The sequence below is a fragment of the Macrotis lagotis genome, chromosome 1, assembly GCF_037893015.1.
Source record: "Macrotis lagotis isolate mMagLag1 chromosome 1, bilby.v1.9.chrom.fasta, whole genome shotgun sequence".
Lineage (NCBI taxonomy): Eukaryota > Metazoa > Chordata > Mammalia > Peramelemorphia > Peramelidae > Macrotis > Macrotis lagotis.
This window is the reverse complement of record NC_133658.1, coordinates 676,564,363-676,580,156: the sequence shown is the minus strand read 5'-3', so window position 1 is coordinate 676,580,156 and position 15,794 is coordinate 676,564,363. Positions and strand designations below refer to the sequence as shown.

At 32.3% G+C, this 15,794-nt stretch overlaps 1 protein-coding gene across 3 annotated transcripts in view; it reads left to right on the top strand.

Annotated features, from left to right (window-relative positions):
- Positions 1-6,548, top strand: part of NUP35 (nucleoporin 35) — a 69,462-nt gene extending 62,914 nt beyond the window's left edge. For all 3 annotated transcript variants that reach the window (XM_074215551.1, XM_074215550.1, XM_074215549.1), the window contains exons 6-9: positions 1,405-1,474; positions 3,855-3,983; positions 5,310-5,474; positions 6,228-6,548. In XM_074215551.1, the coding sequence (XP_074071652.1) occupies positions 1,405-1,474; positions 3,855-3,983; positions 5,310-5,474; positions 6,228-6,305 (442 nt within the window). In that variant the 3' untranslated portion in view covers positions 6,306-6,548. The remainder of the gene's footprint in view (positions 1-1,404; positions 1,475-3,854; positions 3,984-5,309; positions 5,475-6,227) is intronic.
- Positions 6,549-15,794: the final 9,246 nt, after the last annotated feature.

Here is a 15,794-nt window from a genome sequence, read left to right as displayed (position 1 = left end):
TTATCTAGTTATTACTATTCTTATTCTTATACTATTCTTATTCAACAATAGTGTTCTTATGGTTTCTTGATGTAGATGCTTAATTGATCCCAGATCACTGTAATTTTTTAGTTTATTTCTGATTTTTATAATTTTCTTCATGTCTGCTCTAGCATTGTCAAATTGTTGTTTCCTTTTCCTGCTGTTATGCTAAAATGAAAATAACATTGTTAGTCATGGATCCAAGAGACCTGAATGTGAATCCCTCCTCTGATACTTAATAGCTGATTACCTTAGGCAAATTATTTAGTGATTCTGGATCCTGGCATTCTCATTTGTAAAATGCAGATGTTCAACCACATGATAATTAAGAGTTTCTTTCATTTTGTAGTCCTATAATTCTGTTATCCAATAATTAGTGTGACTATTTCACACTATCTCACACCCAAGATCTAGCATGTAATGCATGATTAATAATATAAGTTCATTAGTTATTTGAATGTCTCTAGCAGATGTATTCTCCTTTCTCTTAATCCCTTCTCCTTGCTGGTTGATTTTTAGTATGTTGTGGGCTGAGCATAATAATGATGAAGTCTGTTGAAATTGTGTCTAAAATAAGAATAAATAGATTTAGAGTGAGGACCTGAGTGACTCTATACTATGAGCAAAATGCATATATTAAAATTCACAGACTTTGTGATATTTTTGTTAGCAGAGACCTTTTTTGTAAACTTTATGATCTTGGACTATTCATTTATTATATAATTGCAATAATTCATGATTTTACCACAGTGGTACTATTATATCTTACATGGAATCCTTCTTAAAAATTCTTTGGTTTATAAACTACTACTACTATTACTTATACAGTGTTTTTTAAGGAGTTGGCAAATCTGAGTGCCATAATTAAGTTCTTACAACTTGAATGAATTTGGAATCATTTAAAATAGAAGTAGAAAAAAAATGAGAGTGTAGAGACTGAATTGCTAGAATTGATGGCAGCTGGAGGAGTCTTATTCTAAGGGCTGAAGGTAATTCTTTTTGTTGCTGCCCCTTAACAATTTGCTGTGTTGAAACGAACTGATTTGGATGCTTTTAGCAATTAGCGCTCTTTAATTTTTTTCAATTTTTTTCACACAAAGAATTGAGTGAGCTCCTTTAGAGTAGAGACATTTATTTTTGTTTGTATGTAACAAAGTACGTGTCCAGTGCCTTAGTTATTGCTTGGTTTCTTATCCTTTGTGCTGTGATTGAGTCTTAAGACCAAAGAGCCATTTTGCCTACTTTGCAGTAATTTCTTCCTTCCAATCCATACATAATTTTGAAGCAAAAAAATGGTGTATAATAAAGGCTTAATAAATGCTAACTGATTCATGGCATTTGCACTACTAGTATTGTGCTGAATGCAGTTTCTGTTTCTTTCAGATTTCCTCAAGCATCTGCTTCCTATATTCTCCTACAGTTTGCACAATATGGAAATATATTAAAACATGTGGTAAGTTTTATTAAAAAAAGATTTCAAAGGAGGGAAATAATTTAAAATATGGACATTAAAAATGAATTGTGGATAGGAGAAAGTAGAAATTTTTTCTTCATATTTTCCCATTTCTTTGAGTTTTAGAAGATTTTATTTTTGGTTTAAGGTTTTCCTTAAACTTTGAAAGATTTGACAGAAAGCAAAGTATAGTGGAGCTGAATTTGAATTTGATATCTGCATTATTAGCTCTGTGACCCTAGATATGTTACTTAAACTTTCTGTGCCTCAGATTCCTTGTCTGTAAAAGGGGGACAGTTTCTATACGTTTTTCTCAGGATTATGAGGAAAGTGCTTTCTATAAACTATAAAGCATTATGTAAAACCTGAGGCATTATTATTATTAGTTTATTTTTTGCAAGGCAGTATGGGGTTAAATGACTTGCCCAGAGTCACACAGCTAGTTAATTATTATTATTGAGTGTGTGAGGCTGAATTTGAACTCAGGTCCTCCTGACTTCCAGGGCCAGTGCTCCTGTTCCCTGTGCCACCATGTTGCCCCCCTGAGACATTATTATTAAGCAGTATTGTGCACAGTATATTAAAGAGGAATTCATGGAATCAGGAAGGCCCAGGTTCAAGTCCTGCCTCTGATATATTCAAGTTGTGTGACTCTGGCAAGTCATTTACTTTTTTAGTGCCCCAGGCAGAGCAGCTGTAGATCTCCTTGAAGGAATATACTCATCAGGAGTTCCTTATATAAATGAATGATAAATTATCATTAATGATTGTTGCAGGTTTATTGACAGGTGGACTGGGGACTCAGGATAATTAGGCATGGATCTAACCCATTCTGTACTTTCTCATAGAAATTCTTAAAGCTAATTGATTGTACTTATTTTTTGTTATTTCACAGAATTTATAGATAATGATCCATCTATTAAGATTATTGAAATACTTATTCTAAGCATAATCTTAGATTTAAATATCATTATTTAAAATGGCATTTTACTAGTACTTTCTTCAAAGAGAATGTTATATAAATAGAAATTAGGTAAAGGCATTTGTTTGCATTGTGTTATTTGTAATAGAGTTTTGTAGTTTTGAGGTTAGCAGAGCTGTACTATTAAATGTAATAGAAAAAGTTTTTATTTTCCATAATTTAAAAAATAATGTATTATTTGTTGAGACAATATAGTATAATGGAAACTACACTGGGCAAAGGGAGGAAGCTCTGTGATCATAGGCAGATCTTTTTTTTTTTTTATTGTTTTTTGAGTTTTACAGTTTTTTCCCCAGTCTTCCCTCTCCTGACCCCACACAGAAGGCAGTCGGATAGTCTTTACATTGTTTCCATTGATCAAAATGTATGTGTCGAGAGAGAAATCATATCCTTAAGAAAAAAATAAAATGTAAGAGCTAGCAAAATTACATAATAAGATAGCTTTTTTAAAAAAAAATTAAAGGTAACAGTCTTTTGTCTTCAAACACTACAATTCCCTCTTTGGATACAGATTGTATTCTCCATTGTGGATACCCCAAAATTGTCCCTGATTGTTGCACTGATGAAATGAGCAATTCCATCAAGATTGACCATCAACCCCATGTTGCTGTTAAGGTGTACAACGTTCTTCTGTTTCTGCTCATCTTGCTCTGCATCAGTTCATACAAATCCTTCCAGGCTTCTCTGAATTCCCCTCCCTTCTGGTTTCTAATAGTGGTCTATAACGTACATATACCACAATTTGTTCAGCCATTCCCCAATTGATGGATATTCGCTCAGTTTCTAATTCTTTACCACCACAAACAGGGCTGCTATGAGTATTTTTGTACAGGTGATGCTTTTACTTTTTTCATCATCTCTTCAGTATAGACCCAGTAGTGGTATTGCTGGGTCAAAGGGTATGCACATTTTTTGTTGCCCTTTGGGCGTAGTTCCAAATAGCTCTCCAGAAAGGTTGGATGAGTTTCACAGCTCCACCAACAGTGTAATAGTGTCTCAGATTTCCCACATCCCTTCAAGCATGATTATTGTCTTTTCTGGTACTGGATAGTCTTCAAGCTATGAGGTGGTACCTCAGAGATTCTTTAATTTCCATTTCTTTAATCAGTAACGAAATGAGGCTTTTGTCAGAAATTCTAGTTGTAAAAATTGTTTCATGGGCAGATCATTTAACTTCTTTAAGTCTCTATTTCCCCATTTGTAAAATAGAGATAAAACTTATATTGCCCAGCTCATAGCTTTTAGAGGGATTATTTTATAAACTACAGAGCACTAGAATAGTGATTTTGAGTTTTTATTTTTATTTGAAGATTTTACTTATATGAAATCTCATCTGGGTTTTGTTCACTTATTCATTTATTTATTATCTCATGTTTTCTGAACCTGAAATCTGTACAGATGTCTAACACAGGGAATTGGATGCATATTCGTTATCAATCCAAACTTCAGGCCCGAAAGGCTTTAAGTAAAGATGGGAGGATTTTTGGAGAGTCTATCATGATTGGAGTAAAGCCTTGTATAGATAAAGTAAGTTATTAAAAGCAAGTATATAACCTATGCCATAGGAAAATTTTTGAATGAAGAATTGAAATTCTTTTGAATTCTGTGACTGTTTTTTGTTCCTAACTAGCTTTGTTATTTTTTGGGAAGTCATTCATGCCTTTGTTGTGTTTCTTTCTCTATAAGGTGGATTATAGTGAAGTTGAATAAAATATTAATACAAGTAGTAATGTTAGCATGTTGGGAGATTCAAATTATACTTACCTCTAACTTTTTAAAATTTTTTGACCACTTTTGATGGTAATATTTCTAACTGTACTACACAGCTTTTTGGAGTAGAAAATACCAGACATCATTTAATAATTTTCTTAATGACCCATTAAATTAGGAGCATTAGTTATTGTACTGTGCTGTTCTTTAATTCTACTGTTAGGGCCTATTAAGAGTATTTAGGACTATTTGTTCATTAAATGTCTCTATATATCCATCTTTAACTTTGTCTTTTTGTCATTGCATTTTAAGCTACTTATCTATGTTTTAAGAAACCTCACAGATATATGGAAAAAATATATGTATTCTACATCTTTCCTAATGAATTGAAGTTTGTGAATTTTTTTATAGTTTGCCTTTCAGTATCTTCTGTTGTTTGTTTTTGACTATTATGGGTTTGTTGAGTTGCTTGAAATCCTGTTTTAATTGAAAGTAGGGTACTGTAGTTTCACTTGGCAAGCAAATGCCATGGCCTTGTTAGATTGAATTCATATAATGATTCATAGAGCTAAAAGGAAACTTAGAGATCATGACGTCTAATCAGATAATTTTATTTCCATTAGATTGTTATTGGATTGGATGGCCTCTAAAGTTCCATCCACCTCATTGTCTGTGATGCCAAGGAAAGGGAATCTCTTCATTTTTGCAGTTATAGAAATGGAAACCTATTAAAAATGGCTGGTTAGTTGATTAGTGGCAGAACCATATAAGAACCTAAGCCTTTGATTCCCAGGCTCTTTACTGTATAGCCTTAGTTTACTTAAGTGTAGAAGTTATCAGAATGTTAAATTGAAGCAGGTAAAATCTTCTAGATATCTTATTGATTTCATTAAAAAACCTAATCTAAAATTTTATGTTGATGTTTGCCTTTATGTTTCTACCAAAGAAGGGATAAAATGGAAAAAAGTATTTCATAAAAAAAAAGCAGGGGAATTAGGTTTAACCCCAATTTTACTACATATTGCCTGTATGATTTTAGATATCGTATTTCAGTTGTAAAATGAAGGATTTGGACTAGATGAGTCCTTGAAGTCCCTTTCAGCTTTATGATTTAATTCAAGTTTTGCATTTTTTTTTCTTTAGAGCGTTATGGAAAGCTGTGATAGAAGCACCATATCTTCTCCAGGATCAGCCTTCACACCACCAATCAAAACCTTTGGCACACCTTTAATTCCTTCAAGTACTCCTAGAATTTCTACCATGAGACCTCTTGCTACAGCTTATAAAGCTTCTACTAGTGACTATCAGGTACTTTATTAGTTGGATGAAATGACATTTTTTATCTGTATATATGTATAGCATTTTCCTTAACTTTATATTTAGAAGAGATCTTAATTCATATCATTGAATTAAATCTTTTTTGAAATCTCTAGATATATATTTTTCCAAAAAAGTGATAAAATTAGTGGGTTTTGCAATGCCTTTCTCCTTTCCATTGAGATGATTTAATCAACTGAATATTCTTGAATATTATATTTTGAAAATGAAATTTGGAATATTGAAATGACCCTCTTTCTATATCCTCTATATTTTTGTCTTCTTCCTTAAGAAATTAGGTGTTATTTTAGTTTGTTGAGCCCTATTTCTGTAACTGATTAAAGATCAGCAGCAAAGATAATAAAATGGTAGATTGCTTATTAAACCTTTTTTTAAATTTTGTAATAACCTCTTTTAATCTGGAATATTTTTTCATTCTGAATATTTTTCATTGATCAATTTACTAATTTTTATTTGCAGAGTAGGAAAAATAATAAAATTAAAAAAATTATTGGAACTTTACTAATCCAGATTTTATAGTCCTTTTAAAATATGATGGCTTAGTATTTTAATTTATCCTTGTATTCCCCATGTTACCTTGCCAAATAATAGGCATTTGATACACACTTGTTTTATGAACCAACAAATCACTTTGTATTTTCAACTTCATTATTTACTAGGCAATTAATAGTTTTGAAGAGATTGTTTACTAAAATAGTGAGTCTTTTTCTCTCTTTCTCTTAGGTTGTTTCTGACAGACAAACTCCAAGAAAAGATGAAAGTCTTGTATCTAAAGCAATGGAATATATGTTTGGTTGGTAGTAATATAGAAAACAATTCCCGTGGAGGTGTTACACTAAAACTTGATTGGATCTAAGAATGCTCTGCCACTTTCCTTTTGGTTAGTTGTATAACCACTTTTGGCAGGATTTGGACTGTATGTCAGACTTTTTAAACTTTTTTTTCTTTAGAAGTTCATCTTATTTGTAGCTTGCACTTTAAATGACGGATGTGACATGGTTTTAAGAAACTTCAAACATTTGTAAATAAAAAGTTACAATGCTTGATGTGATAGGTGCATGCTTAATCACAAAAAAAGGCATTATTTGCTGTAAGTTATATAACTAAGTTTGTGGTAAAGCTTTTTAATGGTTTTCTCTGAAGGCAACAGATTTCACGAAGAAGGAAAACTGTGTACTTCTGCCAGGACATATGGATTATAATTGAAAAATTTGAATCATGACTTCTTAATTGGTTGCTACTTAATACTATGTCATTGCCTGCAAATGCCCTGTCATGAATTATCAATGACAAGAAACAGCCTTTTTTAAGCTTTGTATTCATATTTCCTAGTAATAAACTTTACAAATTATGTAGGTTGGATCTTTTTCTGTATGTGGTGTTTGTACACAATTGTGTTAGGTAATAAATCACAGTTTTAGAAGGGGTATGCTCACCCTTTTAATTTAATTAGTCTACCTTTGGTCCTTCATTTTATTTATGAGGAACTTGAGGTCCAAAGAGTTTGTGATATACCTAGAATCACCCAGGTTAAGTTAGTGACTGAACCAGATTTTGAAAAGATCTTTTGATTCTCCTCTTTGCTAAGTTGCCTTCCCTAATTTTTTTTAAGGTGCAGTTGTTCTTAAACAAAGTATTAGAGGAGATAGTATAACAAAATGGGAAGCACTCCAGATTTTTACTCTCAGAGGATCTGGATTCAAATGAAGAGAATATGAATAGATTCAATGTGTTTATCCAGAATCAGAATTTCCTGTGTAGAACATTTACCTGTGATATTATTTCAGAAGCTGTATCTATCTGTGCATGAGATTTTGTGATAATTTATTAATACACTGATGGACTGATTTAACTGACTGAAATTATTGCTTATATTGTATCTTTTGTAAACATAAGTTTTTTTTGTTTCAGCAAAGGAAGAAGGAAAAAGAGATAACAAAACTTATGTGAAATCTCATAAGTGGGTTGTGCAGAATCCTCACTTTTTTCTGAAACTTATTGTTATAAGGAGAATCTTTGGAGTTGAGAGAAAAAAATTTGATTTGTACCTGGTTACCTGAGTTGAATATCTGTATTTCTGAGTTTAAAGCTAGTATCCTGTCATAAGAAAAATTAATCTTATTTTGTATTGTTTATTTAGGTTCTAACTGTAGTTTTAATATTCTCATAGAGCAAAACAGATAAATACAGTGAATAATTTAGTATCAAGAACCACCTAGTTCCTTGACTTGCTGATTCCTGATTGTCTAGAATTAATCTTTGGGTATTTGATAAGTATGGATAAACTGCGAGAAGGTAAAATCGTTGATAGGAAATTGTTATAGGAAACATTTAGAGATGTGAATCAATTTGTTTTTCTTTTGCATTATTTGCTTGTTGATATTATATCATTAGATCATATAAATACATACCATAATAATTTTTCTAGAAATCTCAAATATTCCTAAGGAATGCAAGAAATGGCTAGTATTTTAAGAATTAAAAGAAAAAGCAATTGGATTATTTAGTTGAGATCTGTGTAGCCTATAAGCTATTACCTGGTATCCTTACATCATGATTACTTATTTGTCAAAGAATTAGGATGTTCTATTTATATTAATGTTTCCCCCATGAATCTCTTCTCAATGATTTTATATTTTTACATTATATCTAACATTTGACAACGCATCAAGGTATTCTAAATGATCAGGAATCATTGTCAGGGAACCAAAGTTGAGTAGTTCCTGGTACTAAATTGCTACCTGCACGATGAAAATTAAATGAAGTTGATTTTTTTTTTGACAAAACAAGATGGGGTTTGTTTTTAACTATTATGAGAGTTATGTTAAATTGTAAAAAGGCTTTTCAGAGCAAATACAAAAATTAATGATATAGAGGAAAGGATAAGCAGGATAAAAATATAGTTTGCCAATAAACAATGCCTACCTAGCTTTTGTAGACAAGTTATTGTTGAAATATTAGAGCTAAATGGAATAAAGGATAGTAATGTCAATGATAACAATTATGTGGTTAATCATTAACTATAGTAAGGACCTCAAAAGAACTCCAAATCCAAGTTGGCCGGAAAACAATTGACCCAACATTGCAGCCTAGAACAATACAAGATTATAATTTTAAACTTTTATGAAGGATATTAGCAGAGAAGAACAAGCATGAAGGCTCAGTTTGACATCTTTATTCACCTAAGGATAGTCATCCCAAATGCAGCTAAAGGATAATCATGGAAGGAGAATATAAAATGAAAAAAAAAAACCTGTCAGCTACAGTATATTTGTGTGTGTGTGTGTGTGTGTGTGTGTGTATTTTTTTTTTGGCTTATGACAGAACAGTACCAGATGTAATGTAGGAGAAAGGTGAATTGACACCAGAAACAAAGATAGGAAAAGGAGTTGGAATAAAGTTCACACAATGGAGCTTAGTGCTGGAAGTGACATTTTTACAGCACTTGAGATTCTCCTCATGTTCCATATTCTTTTGAGATGGGGTAGAAAGCAGTATATCTTCCCTTTCTCTTTTTTGTGAATTCATTGGTAAATTTAGTTGATTAAATTTTAATTTTACTTGCCTGATAGAGGGTTACAGTCTCCAAAGTGTACAAAATGATTCATTAGAATGTGGAAAGAAAATATAACTTCTATTTAAATTTTTTTCCACAAAAATAAGATGTTAAACATTATCACTTATACCGTCATGTGTTAAATGAGGTATACTGAAGGAAGAAATTACGAGTTCTTCTACAACAAAAGGATGGATATTGCCACCCTCTTTAGTAGCGCTCTAATGTTTCGAAATAGTTGCAATTTATGGGTGCACAGAATTTCCTGATTATATTATCTAATTTTAACTAGCCCCCCCAGAAAAGGGGATTAGTGGCTTAAAAATATTCCTGAAAAGAAATTACACATTGAAAGAATAATGCAAGCACAAGCAACCAAAAAAATGACATAACTGATACTTCTAATATGAACCCTATTAACCATGTCATGGAACAAAAATTATGATATAATCACAAGTGATGATATTAGGCAAAAATTTGAAATGTGAACTTATACTCATTATCATTAATCATGACTCACCCTGTTTATTGCTAATGATAATATAACATCATCATGATTTAGTGACAGACATTTAAAAACTAAGCTCTTTTTGCCAAAATGATATAAATGTGCCACCTCTAAAAAGTGCTATCCAATTTAAATACTTGGAAATAGAGCTTTCTGATCTGTTTAAAAAATGTTCAAAATGAAGTATCAGTGAATGCTGAATCCGTTTGTTAAAAATATATATCCTTCCAGGGTGGCTAGGTGGTGCAGTGGATAGAGCACTGGCCCTGGAGTCATGACTACCTGAGTTCAGATACAGCCTAAAACACTTAATAACTACCTAGCTGTGTGGCCTTGGGCAAGCCCCTTAACCCCATTAGCCTCGCAAAAAACTAAAAATAAATAACAAATAAATAAATAAAAGAAAGCCTTAAAAAAAGATATATAGATATATCTATATATCTGTATATCTATATCTATATATATCCTTCCTATTAGTTTGCAACAACTCATTGACGTCATGGAGGAGTGGAGTTTAGGTTTGAAAAAAGAGCATTGTGGCCAGCTAGGTGGCGCAGTGGATAAAGCCCTGGAGTCAGGAGTACCTGGGTTCAAATCCGATCTCAGACACTTAATAATTACCTAGCTGTGTGGCCTTGGGCAAGCCACTTAACCCCCGTTTGCCTTGCAAAAACCTTAAAAAAAAAAAGCATTGTTTCAGAAGCACATTCAGGAATGCGCTTCTTTATTGTGATCTATGAAACTTAGTTAAGTATTACCTGTGGCAGCCATTAAACCTGAAAGTGAAACAAAGATCTTAGAACCAGATTTTTCAATTTATATGTCACCAAAGATTAAACCATAATTTTCAATAAGTTCTCACTAAAATAGCAATTGAAATATTTCAATATACATTTCAGCATACATTCTGTAAAGTTGAAATGAACAATATTTGATTCTTGTTTATTAATGGTACAAAAGCTTAATTTCATTAGAGCAAAAAATTTTGTGCTATTGTCATGAAAAATATTTTTAAAAGTTATCTTTTAAAATGTCAATTTGATATGTAAAATATATAAAATTTTTAATATATTTCAAAATGATGCAATAAAATGAGCAGCATTTAATTTTTTCATTTTATTAACAGTATAAAACTAAATATTAATGATCATTTTCATAAAGAATTTTTTTGTACTATTCATAAATGAAAAAATTTTAAACATTTTCACTTAATAAATTTTCTGTTTCATATATACTGGGTAAGTACAGTAGTGCATCTATAGAACAAATAAATTTTTGTATTTTGGTGATAATATTTTCAAAAATTCTTCAAAAAAAGTTTCATGTTCGAAAAAATTTGAACATAATTGATTCAGTGTATAAAACATGTAAAATATATTGTAAAATATATTTTTTTTGGATCACATCAATGTTAAATTTTTTTTGTATATCCCTCAACTTTTCAAGAGTTTTTTTTAATTAGTTCTTTGTGGTCTGTAAAAAAAATGTTTTACATTTTTTATAGTGTTTGCCTTCTGACAATTTTTTGAAAGTAAGTAGTGCAAATATTATTGCCAGTTTATAAATGAAAAAAATAGTGCTCATATAAACAATATTAGTCACTGAACTATGAAGTAGATAGAGTAGATAACATATCTGGTAGAGTAGAGAGCTGAGGATGAGGTTTCTGATTGACAGAGATACTTTTAAGGAATTTTCCAGAATGAAGAGATAGCTAGTGATTATGACTTAGGCATTGGATTCAGTTAAGCTATTTAAACCAGAGATGTTAACTAGTCAGTTAAAAAGCTAGATAAAAATATTAAAATAACTATTTATTGGACTTTGTGTGGAGTTCGTAATTAACTCTGTTCTTTGTAATTGAATCTTCAGGACCTTTGATAATGTACATAGTAAGCTTTTAAAAAGTTGATTGAGGGCAGCTAGGTGGTGTAGTGGATAAAGCACTGGCCTTGGAGTCAGGAGTACCAGGGTTCAAGTCCGGCATCAGACACTTAATAATCACCTAGCTGTGTGGCCTTGGGCAAGCCACTTAAGCCCATTTACCTTGCAAAAACCTAAAAAAAAGTTGATTGATAGGGCAGCCAGGAGATGGTGAATAGAACACTGATCCTGGAATTGAGGACCTGAATTCAAATATGACCTCAGAAACTCATGATCTATGTGATTCTGGGCACACAGTGACACCCCCCCCCCCAAAGGTGATTGATAAGGAAGACAGTAGAAGGAATCAATGAAAATTAAGAAAGAATGTTATTTGTAGTTCTATTATAATAATACAACATAATTATAAAAATATAAATTGTAGTTCCTTTGGAATCTATGGTTGTCTTACCTAACTGGAACAAAGATCTGTTCCCTTAATATAAATACATTTGTGTATCATTCATCCAAATTCCATTAGGCTGATATTGGAAGATATCATTAAGGAAATGAATTGTCTAGTGTACTGAGGATGGTGGTTGAGGGATCCCTGAAAAGAATGATCAGGGTAGTAGCACATGATTTTATTAGGCCAAGGAATCAAGAGACAAGGTAACAAAACATGTATCTTTTTATTGTAACATTTTAAATCATTTGGTTAAGTAACACAAATATTAATTTACAGTTATCTACTGACTACTTAAAAATTTCTCTGTATATTTCTTGATATTTATATTATTTTTGCTACAGTTTCAAAGAAACTATTAATTTACTGTTGTTAAAAACTGTTTAAACTGTAGATTCATCTCCATCTTGTGGTGGTTTTTCAGAGTTGTCTAGTTTGAAACATTCTGACAATATGCTTGTTAAGCTAGAAAAGCTGAAAGAAAAGACAAATTTGTGGTTCTCAAAAATACTCAACATTTATGCACATTCATTTATTTTGTGATTTTTATTGAATAATAAAAATGAAGTTCTTTTAATGAATTGTGGAATAAATTTTTTATAAATTGTGAAATTGAAAGTGGTGATTAAGAAATTCCCCTAAATAATAAGATAATAAAGGGAGTTAATGAGAAAACAGAATTTAATTCAGGGTTCTTCTATATGAGAAAAATAATTATTAATAATCAGTGATTTGGGGAGATCCAGAGTTCTCCCTTTTTCTAAAATCCTCATTTATAAGCTTGTCCTCTGAAGGACAGGACAGATGATAGCAGATAGAATTAACATTCTTCTCAGTCTAGTTATTGTTACCTTACCCAACTTTACAAGGAATTTAATCCAAGATGAAACTCCAGGCCCATTGTCTTCTGCTTAGACTTGTCTATTTGGAATATAGACATTTTTTATTAGATTTTCTGAGGCTTGGGGTAATTTAGAAGAAATGACAAAATCAACATTACATATTCCCAGACCCTCATTAAAGTAGGTCTACCTCATTTTAATATTGATTGCTATCATCAAGATTGCCTACTCTTCTGAGGACATATAAACTTGTGAATCCATTGCCATGAGGGTTCTTTTAATAATAAAATGCTAACATTATAAATAAAATGAATACCCAGAAACTTTCTCACAAACCTCAATTGTGCTTTAGATATGTTTTAATTTACTTATGTTTTTTGCAAGTATCACTTAAAATCATTAAAGCAAATCATTTGGCAAGACTACTGAATAGGCATTTAACAGTTTATCTCAATTTTGAAATGTCTAAACAGTTTCCTCCAGGTTCATGTCTTCTGGCAAGCTGGATTATGGTTTGTGCTGATCTTTTTTTGACAATGGTTATTCTTTTTGGTGTTAACTCCTATTATCTCTGAAGAACCCAGAATCTTCAGACTCTGCTCTCTTTTATGTTAGTTCCTTCAGTAAGAAGCTATAGATTTATAACTCACTTTTTTTCCCATTTGAATTTTTTGAAATTATGGTATTCTGTGATTTTTAACTAATTAAATTTTAATTTAATAAATAATACACACCTTTTGTGTATTATATATATATACATATACATATATACATATATATACATATATAATAAGGATTTTATGTCAGGGAAGAAGTTTAAAAGTATTGAAAGCAAAGGGAAATTTTGTCTTTTTTCATTTCTGACCCAAATCATTGTTTATTTGGAGTACCTGTCTAAGATATATACAGATGAACTTTATACTTATGTGTACATATCCATAGCTACACATTCATCCAATTTCCTAGGTGTTTATATACACTGATAGTCTATATTAATTAGTTAATTATGCAATTTTGTGAGTGGAGGAAGAGATATTTTCCATCTATTTTCTTTGCCCATGTAGGTAGTAATTCAATTTAAGGATCAAATATAATAGAGCCACTGTTGTTGATTTTGAGAATCAATTATAGAGAAATGTTGGCAGATCTGTTTCACTTTTTTGGGGGAATAGTGATGCTCCTTTTGTTTTTCCATTTCCCATATGTTTGAAAACAGCTTCTTTAAGTTAGGTTTGGTAAGAACTACTATAATTGCACAGTCTATTTTTCATCTTTAACCTCATTTTATTATTGATTTGAACCTTTCTTCTAACTGATGTAATGCTCAAAGACATCTGGGAATGGCAACTTCCATCCCCTTTCTTTTTCTGTTAATTTTTTAAATTAATTTTTTAAATCTTTAAATTATTTTTAAATTATTTTTTAATTTAATATTTATTCTCATTTTGTACAAATAATTTTTTTGCATTAGTAAAATATTCTTGTTTAAGAGTAAATGAAATACCCCCTCCCCCCAGTAAATATAGATTTGCTTGAGTGAGAAAGTAAAGGGGAGAGAAAAAAAATTAAAATAAAAAAAATAATAGCAATAATTGTAGGTATGGCCAGGTGGCGCAATGGACAGAGCACCACCCCTGGAGCCACGAGCACCTGAGCCCACATCTGGCCCTGTACACCCAACAATCACCCAGCCATGTGACATGCAAGCCACCCAAACCCCACTGCCCTGCAAAAACCAAAAGAAAAAGACCCAAAATAAAATAAAATAGTAATAATGGGGTGGCTGGGTGGTAGACAGAGCATCGGCCCTTGAGCGTGGAGCACCTGGGTTTAAATCTGGCCTCAGACACCCAAGGATCACCCTGCTATGCGGCCCCAGGCAGGCCACCTAACCCCATTTGCTCTGCACCCCCCCCCCCAAATAATAATAATAAAAAATGTGCTTGAGTCTTTGTTCCAACACCAACAACTCTGCCGCGGGTGGATCACATTCTCCCATCCCCTTTCTTTGACCCCCACCTTCCTGCTAGATCACCAGTTTTGCTTCTATTTAGGCTTTCACAGTTCATTGAGGAAAGCAGTTCCCGTGGATAAAAACCAACTACTGCCACAGGGAAGGCAAACCATCCTAAACTGAAGTAGTGAGGAAACCCTAAGGGATAGGTACTAAGCAATGCAAACTACCACCTTGACAGATATCTCTTAGACCTTGATGGAGACAGCCCAGGAACCCAAGAAGCTTTGCAATAGCAATGCTTTCAGATAGATGCCTGCGGGGATTATTCTGGGAAGCAACTTCTGTGAACATGCAACCCGGAAACTGCTGTAGCAGCAACAGCTCCTGAAAACCCAGAAAAGAGTTTTTGGCATTGTCAAATGGTTTAACATTGGAAACTGGTAAGATGTTATCAGTGGAAATGATACTAAAGAAGAAGAGGCATTAACATCTGCTTTGCTGCTGCCCTAAGGACTATGGGAGTTTTCCATCTGACTTGCAGCTGGAACTTTTACTTTGTGCCATCTCTTCCATTAGAATGTAAATGACAGCAGCAACTGTCTTTTCTATTTGTATCCAAGAAACAATGAAAGAACTTGAATTGTTCCTTTGTAAAGACCACCCTCCCTTGGACTGACCCTGATTCTCATTAATTCAGTTTGGGTTCTTTAATATAAGATGGTCCCTTGAACTCAGCATGATCTGTTACTGTAGTAACAAAGGTAACCCTTGAAAGCAACTGATATTGCAGTAAATCTAGTAGTAACGAGAAAATTTCAAAGCAATTAGTCCCATGTCAGTGAGAAATACCATTTCTGAAGAAAGCAACAAAGCAGGCGTCAGCAGGGTTGGGGCAGGGGAGATGGTTTATTTTTGTCATCAAGCACTCTAATGGTTTGTAAGCTCTATGTGGGCACAGTAAATAGTAATAATAGCATTGACTTACTATGAGTCAGTCTTTCCTGCAGAAAGGCCTTCATTCATGGACTGGACTCCATTTGATTTCTTTCAAATTGCACTCTTTTCATCTTTTAATCTCAAGTCTATGCTACATCACTT